This window comes from Gavialis gangeticus, unplaced genomic scaffold (assembly GCF_001723915.1).
Source record: "Gavialis gangeticus isolate Ggan-Ray unplaced genomic scaffold, GavGan_comp1, whole genome shotgun sequence".
Classification (NCBI taxonomy): domain Eukaryota; kingdom Metazoa; phylum Chordata; order Crocodylia; family Gavialidae; genus Gavialis; species Gavialis gangeticus.
The window spans coordinates 9,011,104-9,022,878 of NW_017728993.1; the positions used below are offsets into that span (position 1 = coordinate 9,011,104).

At 41.2% G+C, this 11,775-nt stretch overlaps 2 protein-coding genes across 7 annotated transcripts in view; one reads left to right on the forward strand and one right to left on the reverse strand.

Annotated features, from left to right (window-relative positions):
• Positions 1-11,775, forward strand: part of DOCK7 (dedicator of cytokinesis 7) — a 199,139-nt gene that overhangs the window by 88,019 nt on the left and 99,345 nt on the right. The gene's annotated exons all lie outside the window — the stretch shown is intronic.
• The window catches only part of ANGPTL3 (angiopoietin like 3), a 14,672-nt gene continuing 6,461 nt past the window's right edge, over positions 3,565-11,775 (reverse strand). The window contains exons 2-7 of the mRNA XM_019501189.1: positions 11,354-11,464; positions 10,371-10,488; positions 9,483-9,596; positions 8,000-8,095; positions 5,913-6,185; positions 3,565-4,063 (exon numbers count right to left, since the gene is read on the reverse strand). Of these exons, the coding sequence (XP_019356734.1) occupies positions 3,882-4,063; positions 5,913-6,185; positions 8,000-8,095; positions 9,483-9,596; positions 10,371-10,488; positions 11,354-11,464 (894 nt within the window). The 3' untranslated portion in view covers positions 3,565-3,881. The remainder of the gene's footprint in view (positions 4,064-5,912; positions 6,186-7,999; positions 8,096-9,482; positions 9,597-10,370; positions 10,489-11,353; positions 11,465-11,775) is intronic.

The following is an 11,775-nucleotide window of genomic DNA, read 5'->3' on the forward strand; positions in this document are numbered from 1 at the left end:
GCCTGTTACAAACTGGTCAGAGGGGACCAGCAGGCATTGGGGAAGTCCCTGTTCCCCCGAGCACTGCCAGGAGTGACGAGGCATAACGGTCAGAAGCTGGCAGAGGGTAGATTTAGGCTAGATATCAGGAGGCGCTACTTCACGGTCAGGGCGGCTAGGATCTGGAACCACCTTCCAAGCGAAGTGGTGCAGGCTCCTACCCTGGGGGTCTTTAAGACAAGGCTTGACAATCACCTTGCCGGGGTCGTTTGACCCCAGTACTCTTTCCTGCCATGGCAGGGAGTCGGACTTGATAATCTGCTCGGGTCCCTTCCGACCCTACAAACTACGAAACTATAATTCAGGTATTATTAGGAGACAAGGGGAAAAACTAGGGAGTGGTCACCAGTTCTTGGGGATAGGATGAAGGAGCATGAGTTGGTGGGGAGGGCTGGTGAGACACATACAAGGGTGCCTTACTGGGACCAAGACTGCTCTTGCTATCATTTTCAGACTGCTTTTTGGAGCTGGTTTTGGACTCGTTGGGCGATGGTAGTTGTCTGCTTCCCAGTTTGGTGGCTGCTCTTGCAGAAGCTATGAGTACTTGTTTAGAGATTAATTCTAGATTGAGGACTGTTCTTTGATGTGGTAGTATCCTATTTTTTAAAGATGTTCACTTTAAGCAATGAAGGCTGCCTGTGCCAGCTACTAAGAAAGTTTTCAGGGATCTCTGGCTGGCATTAGCACTGGTGTTAGAGGAGGTTTTGGTCAGTGATGACCAGGGATCCTGGATTCTGTGTTTAAAAATCACAGATTCTCTAATTAAACCCCCCCAAATCCATGATTAAATAAAACACTGATATATATCTAGTTATCAATTGAACACAATGTTTTATTGATATATTTACAATTTTAAAGCATTTTGGAAGCCTACCAGAGCCTCAGTCACTATAATAAAATAAATTTGGGCATTTGATTTTGGGTTTTTTATCATGGAAAATCAGAGCTCCCCCTGCCCCCTTCATTTTCCAGGACACAGGTCCAGGCCCCTCACTCCCTACCCACAACTCCCCCACCCCTGCTGGTGCCCCTCACTCCCCAACCATAGTGAGGTGCCCCCTGCCCACCTGGCATTAGCAGGGTGCACAGCTCTGTGCCTGACCCCTGCTGCTGCCAGGCGGGCAGAGAGCACCTTGCCATGCTGGTGTGGGGCTCGCAGCAGTGGCACTGAACTTCCCCGCCCTGCTTTGCCATGCTGCGCTGGGTCCCGTCTGCTGGGGTGTGGAGGCGCCAGGCGGAGAGCCTGAGCTCTGAGCTCACAGTGGGCAGCCCGCCTCCTCCCCTGCCCTGTACACAAGTCTGGGGAGCACGTGCCCTCCATATCTCCTCTCCCCTCCCAAGAGTGTGCGCAGTGGTGGAGAGTCAGCCCCACCGCCTCCTTCCCATGAGCCTTGTGCTGCTCTGTCCCGCTCCCCTGCACTCCCTGGAGCTCTGCCAGCCTACAAGGGGAAACCCACTGTTTCCCTGCATTTTTCTCCTTTTAAGGTGAAAATCCGGGTTTTTCTCCTTAAAATTAGAAAATCCAGGTTTTACTGCATTTTTCTGTGCCAAATAGAAAACCTGGATCCCTGGTGATGAGGGAGCCAAAAAGAAAAACTAGGGCCATCTCCCTTTCTGGGCTCCCAGCTCTCATTTCTGTCTCATACCCATCATTCCTTTTAACTTCTTCCATTCTGCTTCCCCCATCCTGTGTTTTAGGACTTTTTTTTTGGTTAAAACCACCATGGTCTTGTATCAGTGGAAAGCAGGTAGCAGAAAAATACATTTCTTGTCTCTCAGATTTTTTTTTTTTTATATAGTTTGGTTCATTTATACCATGCTGTCCAGCTGGTCACATCCAGCCTCCAAGTAGTTAACCTGCCCTTGCTGGGCTCCCAGTCCGGGCACTGCTCCCTCCACCCCCTCCTGCTGGTGCTGGTGGAGTCTCTGGACTCCTCCTCCCTCTTCCTGCTTCAGCTGCCTATCCCTGCCCTGGGGGATGGCCAGAGTGGGGAACGTGGTGCAGCCCATGGGGCTGAAGGAGCTCACAGTTGAGAGGCTGGGTGGGGGTAGGGACTGAGGATCACTGTTGTAGTGGGAGTGCAGGGGGCCACGTTGTGTAGTCCAGTGCAGTGATCACATGGTCCAGGGCTCCTGGGGCAGTGGAGCGGGGGAGGCTAACAGTGCTCAGCCTGGCCACTCAAGCTGGACAGCTCCCATTTTATAAACATGAAAAATCTTACTATAAACTCTGTTTAAGGAGGTAGGGGCTGTTGCAGTACCTTATGCAATGGAAGTAAGGTAACATTTACCTTTTTAGTGTGGAAACCTTTCAGAAGGAAATGAAAAGGAGAAAAGAGGAGAAGTCTGAGAAATGTTCTGATAACTATTACTAATAGGTTTGTTGCTGTAGGAGCACATGGGTCCTCAGTCAGATCTGAGCCCCATTTTTCCTAGACATTGCAGAACCACAGAGTCAACTGCTTGACTGACTTTGTGGCTGCAGCCAACAAACAGAAACTCTGCCAAGTAAGAAATGTTCTATTCATGCTGTATACCAATGAATATTGTTGGTTTTTTTTAATTTCCTTTTTTTAAGGGGTTGCACAAACCGGTCAACATTATGGTACACCAGTACATTACATTACAGTGTCTGTTATTTCAATTATAACACATTAATTCCCACAGCATCCAATTGGTTTGCTGCATTATTTTTTTGATTTAGCAAATTACATTCAGACTTGTTTCCACCTTAACAAAATACATCTTAAAAAGTTGTTTTTTCTTGGTTACAAATGTTAAATTATATAAAATACATACAGTACAGTTATCAGATGCAATATGTAAAAGTCAGTATGACTCAATTTCCCTGTAAGCATGTAAGTAGTCCCATTGACTTCCAGGATTAAGCAAATATGTAAATATTTGAGGACTGACGTCTGAAGGTCCTAAGCTTACAGTCTTTACCCTTGTGACTGTTTGGACACTACTGTTGGCTTCGGTGGGATTGCTTGCATAGGCTCATATTGCAGGATTTTTCTTCATTTGTTTTAAGGACAGTTTGTATGCTTTAAACATAGCACATTGTCCTTCATTTAACTCCATAAATATAAAATAAAAATGGGCCTGATCCAAAACCCATTGAAACAGAGTGGGAAGCTCCCATGAATAGGGAGTATTTGCATCAGGCTTTAACATTTGTTTTGTAAAGCAAAGAATAAATGATTAGTTTCACAGTCTGCATTTCCAGATGCATGTTTTCTTAGTTGCATGGGAACAGTGCTGTTTCCAGGATTTGTGCCAACATACATAGGTGGAAGTTCAGGCTTAAATACATAATACCGTAAAATGCAGAATTACGCGCCTTCCATTCATGTATAGAAATGTTCCAAAACTATAACTTGAGACTAATGTAGAGCTAATATACTTTATAAAGTAAAATCCATTTATCCTTCAAAATTAATGGTTAAATGTTTTGTATACCATTTTGCTAATCTATTATTTCTGTTGAAACATTTTGAGTGTTTTCCTCTATACTCCTCTATCTGTATGTGAATGCAGTGACTCAGAAATCCTTCTCCCCATTCAGTACAGCCTAAGATCTCAACAGGTATTAAGTTCCTAGATATTAGCGTTTGAAAATGGAGGCCAAGTCCTTCACTTTAATAATACTCACCAAATACACCATAAGACTGTAGTAAACACCTGTTTTGTTTTGTTGAGTAGATGTAATATATGTACGCCATATATTTTGGCATGCAGCGCTTATGCTTGTATCGAGGAAGTTCATATTGTGTTTCATGTTCAGTGGTTATATTCATGTTCAGTGGGTGTATCTGAATTAAACACATCAGAGTGAGAATTCAGTCAAAACTTTCTAAATCTGTAGGATGTATCATGAGTTTTGTTGACTTAAGTAAGTAGAATCTCCCTTTCTGAGGCTTCCAATACAGTCCCTTTCTCCGTTCTAGTTTTCCTTTTGATCTCGGTTTGGTGTATTTTCCATTCAGGTTTGTTTCCCCGCATCCACTGTGCCACCAGCCACCTAAAAAGGAAATTTTAATGTCCATTAATCCAAACTTTACTTTTCCTTCCTGACATGACAGGATTAGTTACTGACTAAACCCTGTTTTTTAAGATGAGTTTGTTTTTTTTCTAGGCCAGATCCATCTTCTGTTGAACCTGTAATTTTTTTACAGATGCAGAATATGTTGCACTTAAAAATTCGGTGGCCAAATAAAGACAACTAGGAAAACACTTAAGTTTTTTTTAGTTTCCTGCATCCTCATAAGGCTTAGGATCACTGGTGATTGGCAAGCTATCCTTATAAGGATACTCTATTTAGAAAGCACAGAACTCTGAAAATCATTTGCTCGTTTGTGCTAGGATCACCAAGCTGACTTTCCTTAGCAGCATTCCAAATGCTAGTAACACTTTAAATCGGAATTAATTAAAAAAACTAGTGCTGGTTTTATGTGCTAGATCATAGTGCAGGCTGTCCTGTTGGCTTAAGTCTGAACAGTCTGCTGCTCCTGGTTTTGTGTTTTTAAGTATGAATTGGCAAAAAAAACAATTAGACTTCTACCCTGTTCAGATTCTATAGAAGAAAGCTTCCAAAAGCTTATATCTGTCCTGCTGGTTTTAATATGACTATCACTTATTTTGTAAATTTTACTAGAGCTCAGAATCAGGTTTTAAATGGAACTCAGCCTTAACTACTATGGCCTTTTGGTTAAGGTGAAAATAGAGTCCATTCTCTGTTGTATGCAAGGAGGGATGACTCAGAGAAAGCCAGACTGGATTGAGGGTAGTGGTGCCTAATCTTCTGACCCTCCAGGCTAGATGAATGTCATGGGCTTGATCTGTGAGCTGGATATTGCACAAGTAAAGTGCATGGGGTCCACTTGCAGTTGTGATTCAGTGTTCCAGTCTGACCCTGCATATAGCCCAACTGTGCACCAGCACACTTTAGTGAGCAGGGCCTCATTATCTGGCCCACAGGGCTCCCCATAGGTCTGGATATTTGGCAGCAAGGAAACAGCAATTCACACTGCCACCATCCCTCCACTGCCAAATTTCTTGACCCATGGGCAGCCCTGCAGGCCAGATGGCACAACTCATGCCAGAAGCTGCAAGGACCCATAGACTGAAGTCTAGAGTACTGGACTAGGCTCAGGCAACTTGGGTCAGATCTGGACTTGAGAGGCCAGTGGAACATACCCTTCCATTGATGCCGGTGGGTCAAGAACTCACCCCAAGTTCTATTTCTGTATCTACCACTTTATTATCTAGGCAGTTATCTAACTTCTCTAGCTGTAAAGTGAGGTAATAATGCTCAGGGATTCTGAGGTCTGTGGAGGAAAAGCACTTGATAAGTACTAGGAATGGTAATTTTACTTTCTTGGTTTGTAGAGGAGAAATTCTGTGATACAGTAGTACAGCTATGGGAGGGTAACCAGGGCTGCAGCCCTGGGCTTTTCCTTTGTTGGGGGTCACAAAAGCAGCCATTGTCACAGCAGTAGCTGATTGCATCACCACAATTGTCACGGCACAAACCAGTGTTGCCTTGGTCATCTGATCACGCCAATGTATAGTTTGGCTGGCATGTGGGCTCAGGCTGGCACACCAGATTGCACCTGCAGGCAGGACCCACTCACTGACTCTGCACAAGATCTGGCCCACGGATTGACTCTCTGCTACTTATCTGACCCACAGGGCTGGGTGGTTGGGCATGGAGCTACATTGCTGTGGTTCTACTGTGATGCAGTCTTTTCAGTATCCTGATGTCTATAATTGCTAAGTCATGATAAGTAGCTCCCCGGTAATTCATGGAAGTTATGAGAATTCTGGGAGGAGGGGTTGTTACATTAGATATCTGCTCAGAGTACTGATACCTGAATAGTTTTCTGGATAGGTAGAGTCTCTCTGTGTGTTATCACCATGATCCATTGTTGAGAACTTCATTTCTGTCTCTTCAGTCAGGGCATTGGGAATATTTCCTGAGATCTCAGAAAGGTAGAGGGTATAGTCAGTTTCTGGACTGCCCAAGGTGAATGTGTACTCAATGTAACGTTTATTAGCCTTCCAGTCTTCCAGCTCAATACGTAAAATGTTGTCAGCTTGTTTAGCGATGGAATACACCTTATTCAGTCCCAGCCAAAATTCCCCTGCAAAGGTATGTAGTATGAATAGTATTAGTATAGAGTTAAGTCAGGGCAAAATTATTTAAAAAGGTTTATTCATGGCTTTAATTAAATCAATAGTATGAGTCTTGGGAACTCTTGATCTTTTCTGAGGGTCTCCCTGAAACATTCTTTTTGTTTACATCTTTTTTAATTATACGCTAGTGATCAATGAAAACTAGATACGTAAATGACATGTAACTTCTCTGAATTTTCCAAGCTCTTATGAAAGTCTGCAAGGAGAGTCAAGACATTTTTTAAAACATAATGGAAACTGTGTGATAAGTGAAGCAAATGACATATATAAAACTTAATTGTAATGGAAATGTATTTTCTTGAAATGAGATTTTGCTGCCCCTATGTACAAAAGTTAATTTAACTTGATCATTTTTTCTTCAGCACACTTTTTAGCAGCTGGGTTTATTGGTTAGCACATAATTATATTCAGTCATCAGCATCCTATAGTACCCATTGTTGATGTCCAAGCCCAATAGACCCTGACAATAAATAAAAAGAGGCACACAGGCAAGATGGTACCAATTTTTCAAGAAATAAAAGACAAGCTGTTTGAGAAAAATAAAAGGGAGCAGAATAACCAGGAAATAATTTATTTTGAGACATAGCACCCTACAATTTTATATTCGTCTTAAAGATCTGCATAGGCCAGAATTATATGTTGGTATCACTGTATAGTAGTCTGATACTTTGCACTTAATAAACTTTTTTTGTTCTACAAATCAAAGCACGCAACTCGTATTTTAATATCAGTAGTCTTACCTTACAAATACAGATGTTCTCAATGGTTCTACAACCTTTTTGCAGACCACCTGAATGGAGCTCGTGGACCAGTGGTGGCCCATGGGCCGTAGTTTGAGAACCTTTGCTCTAGATGTCTCCAGTTCAGTGCTCTCTCTCTAAGGTATACATTCCTGCCATTGTTGGGGACTGGATACAGTCTATATTGGTCTGATCCAGAAGAGCACTTCTTACATTCTTAAGATTGGTTGCTTTTGAATCTGCCACCTGGGCCTTGCCATAGCAAACTCAAATCTTCCAAGAGCAGTTCCATGTTATTTTAAAGAAAATCTGCTGGATGGGTGGGCAGTTGACCAATGCCTGATGTTAAAATCTGCTTTGATAGCTGATGATTAACCTATAAGCATGGGCGTTTCTGAACCAGCCACAAGCGAGGTGATGTGATTGGCTGCCAATGACTGAGAAACAGCACTGTGTGAATAGACTAAAAGCCTCTCATCTTACGCTGTCCTGAGGTTTGAACCCTGGATGTGGTAACTAGCTTACATGAAAGTGTGGTGTAGAAGAAAGAAGTGCTGCTGTGTTGGTTTTTCCTTTTAGTGTGCATCTCATCTCATCTCGCTTCTAGATTCGGAGGAATCTAGAAGTTTGAGTTGAGTGATTTTATAAAATGAAAATCTAAACAAATACAATAATGTTGAGAGCTGAAAGGATTCCTTTGGACCTTATTTCAGAAAATTGCCTAAGCACATACCTAAAGGTAATGCTGGAGAACTTTGTTGAATTAGGAGCCTTCTGCTTTCTGGTGTGCAGTGTCCAGTGTCTTACCTTAGGTATTTTTACTTGTTTTCTTCTGCTGCCCTGTGAACCTGCTAGTTTCACCCCAGATTGCAGCCTCTACAAGGCTTCTATTGCTACACACTAATGCTTGTGAACCCTCTAGTTTCACCCCAGAGTCCAACTTCTAAAAGCAGGTACTATCCTATAAAATACGAAGAAGTGTGTGGGGATCAGGGAGAAAGAAAAGAAAAGAGCATCTTTACCATGGAGATCTCCAAAACCATTTACGTAGCTCCCCCAGGTTTGGTTGAAATCTTGTGATCCATCAGATCTCCTTTGAATTACTGTCCATGGCCTGTCTGTGAATAACAATAGGAAGTGAACTGTCAGTCTGAAGATTATTTTAACTGTTTGCTTGAGCTCTCACGAGGTAGACCAGAAGACAACAAGGGAAACTAAAAATTTAAGAACAGTACTCTAGAACCTAGATCACTCTATCTGGGTGATTCACAGAGGGTTGCCAAATGGGAGAGAAACTGCTCAGCTGTTTGCCGTAGCTTTTATTTCAAAGGACACTGCTTCTTTCATTGCCCGCAGCTCATCAGCAGTCATGACAACTCTTTGCTGTGTCTGTATATTGCTCTCTCTATATATCTTTCTGTATCTACCTCCTCATCTATACTGGGGAGAGGGAGAAGTAAGAAACCCCACCCTGCAAAGTAACTCAGTTCTACTGCAGCTGGCTATTTAATAAATACTTTGCACTGTCAGTAAAATCTTCTCTCCTGTTAGCTCTTGACCACTACACCAACTTCTGCGTGGAACATATGAGACTTGTCCATGCTGCTTACAACTACTTTTTTTCTTCTTTTTTTGAACCCAGGTCATGACATCCTTGCTTAACCTGGTCACAACAAACATCATGTTGTCCCTGCAGGAACTTTTTATTTTTACTATGCAACCCTGTGCCAACAGTGTCGTCTTGTCCAAACATATCACGTTGCCTCTGTGTGTTTTTGTATCAGCATATTCCTAGAAATATCCAGGCATTGGTGCCATAGTGTTTGGTCAGAGAAACTGGAGGGATGTACACAGAGCAGTACCACTGGTGTGATAAGAAACAGGATGACAAACAGGAAAGGAGGAGAGCAGGGCAAAATGGTGGTATAAGCACAGTCCAGGAGTCTAACACATACCACAAAGTAATAGCACTGTGATTTTGGTGTTAAAAGACAGGCCTGCGCAGGTTGTTTGGAAGGATCTAACATGGGGAGTCGTATAAAATGACTAACTCTGCACTCAGAAATAACCATTTAAGGAGCATACATAACTTTTTTTTTTTTTTTTTAAACGTTAACCCTTTTAACTAAGGAAAGATTCCTGGGATCAGCTGTTTTAATGTAGTAAAGATGCTTGATGTTTGTAATACAGTGAGTTTTTGGTATTGGCAAGCATTGTTTAGGGTGGCCATTTGACTCTTTGGATTAAAATCTGTTTCCTATCATTACTTTTTTAATGTATCTCTTACTCAGGCTAAAGAATAGACCTTTGCTGGCACAAAACAAAGTAGATGCCATTTCTTTTAATTTTCTTTGATATTTTAAAAGACAGGGAAGTGTTGGCAGCCTCATGATATCTGTCCACTGTCTGTGTGGTCTATAATATGTTTTTGCATGCTTTAGGATGGTACATGGTTCTACTTTATCAGTAAATTACTTAAAGGGAGAATTAGATTGCTGGCCTTACCCAATTTCATTTCACAGTAGACGCTGAAGGCTTCAGACCCATTGGGCTTAATAGTGTAGATGCCACTAGAGTGTTCTCCAGCGTTGTATATGGCAGTACAGTCTGTAGCAACACCTGAAAAAGCAACAAAAAATTATACATCCTTTTTTATAAGCAGGAATTTTGAAGGACAAAATCCAGGGGTATTTCTCTTTATCAAAATGTGTGAAGCAGAACAGAACCTGGAAGAGATTTCTCAGCAGTGGCTTTCTTCTATAACAGTTGCATCTTTGAAATGGGCAGATTAATTTATTTGTGAGGGCTGAATATTAATTCAAATGAAATGTGGACAGCTGGTGTTTTCTCAGGTCGACAAGGTTTCTCTTTAGATCATCTTAGAAAATTAAGACTAGATTGTTGGTAGTTAGGATTTTTTCCCAACAAATTTTGAATCGGTTAATGATTGACTTAGTCTGAATTCCCATCACTAAAATTGAGAAATTCTAGTCTGCTTTAAAAGCCTAATCAGAGTACTGTAAGTGGCATGTGTAAAATGAATTTGATGCTTAGTCCATTTCCTCATGGATGAGTATTGCAGACATCATCACCATTGGCAAAAAAGGACAGAGTGGTAGTAGTAACAAAGCATAATCCAAGAAGAGACTAAAGATGCATTAACTACTTAAGATTTAACTTTTTATCCTCCAGATGTTGTCATTATGATGTGGAAGAATTTGCATTGTTGCACTTTTTCATATGATTAAATGGATGAGTCAGTCTCCAAATGCCAAAATCCAGCCTGTTTCATAAAACATGATATGGAAAATAACAATCTTCACTGTGCACCTGCAGATTACTGCAAATATAATATATCATGTACTCGTATAAAAAGTCATTGTATGATCTTACCATGAAATTCTTGTTCTGTAGCCATTGAATTAGGTGAAGGAGTGGGGATGGTCTGTGGTTTTGTTTGCTTCCAAGAAAATGCATTTTCTGTGTTTTCTTGGAAGTCTGTGTTGTTTAGCTGAAACAAAGCATATTAATATATTATTAGTCTGCCAAGAATTGGAAGTAACATGTACATATATATTTCATTTAGCAGTCCAAGGTTATAGCATTAATTTTTATTATGAATTTAGTCACTTAAAATAATCAATTGGAAAATGTGAAAAAACACATGAAAAAGTCTTTAAAATATTCTACAGATTTCCTGTATGCTACTATTGATATGCCTCTTTGAAACACATCTTTGATCAGTGAAACACTTTCATTGAGATAAGTGATGTAGGTTACCTGTCCATGTGAGATATATATTACTGAGTAGATTGTCTTAACTGACATAGTCTAGAGAACTAGTACCCACAACTAAATAGTTTAAGGAACTGTGGAACTGGCATGTCTTTTCCTCACTCCTGTTCTGGGGAGTGTAATTAAACATGTTCTTGTCAGTTTCAAAATCTAGTCAATTACACCCACTGCTGCATTAACCAAGATTAAGTGTTTTAATGTGGGAGCATGGGGTACTCTTGATGTGAATATAGCAGAAGAAGAGGGAAGGATAAAACAGAAGTTAAAAATGGGAGTAAAGGGAGGGGAAGAGAGCTGGTCTGAGATGAAGAAGAATAGTGCTATAGACAATAAGAGAATTAGAGAGGAAAGTGGCTACTGCAGTGAATGTTCCCCTTGTGCTTACAGTTAGCTCATGGTACAGAGCCCTGTCACAGCCTATCAGTGGCCTGTCCCCCAACTCCATACAGCAGCAGCACAGCTGGTCCACAGCCACAGAAATCCTACCAGCTACATTTTGACCAAGGGAGCTATTTTTTCCGTAAAATATCAGAGATAAATTCTGCAAAGGAGAAGTTAATTCAGAAAACCAGTTACAGTACCTTATCTTCCAGCTCTGTGGTTTCACCGTGCTGCTTATCGAGTTGTGCGTGTTGGTCTTGTACAATTTTGAGAAGTTGTCTAATGTGGTTGTCTTGCCGCTCTACAAAACTCTATGGAGAGAGCAAGGAAGAACAAAACTGAATAAAGAACTTAGGCTATATGGTTAGGAAGGTTAGAATAATGCCCTTAGCATCATGTCCTTCAACTCAGTACTTCACTGGTGTCAATTTCTAAAGGCAAAACCATTTAATAACAGTCATTGTTTGCCTGAATATTGCCTTTCTTGCTGTTTATAGGGCAGAATGCTTTCGCTTCTGAAATGAACACATTTTGGATCAAATTCTTGAGTCCTTATTTGAGAAAACAAATAATCAGCTTCAGAGGCCTTCAATTGACCTTTTTATTACTAACTGTAGCTTTG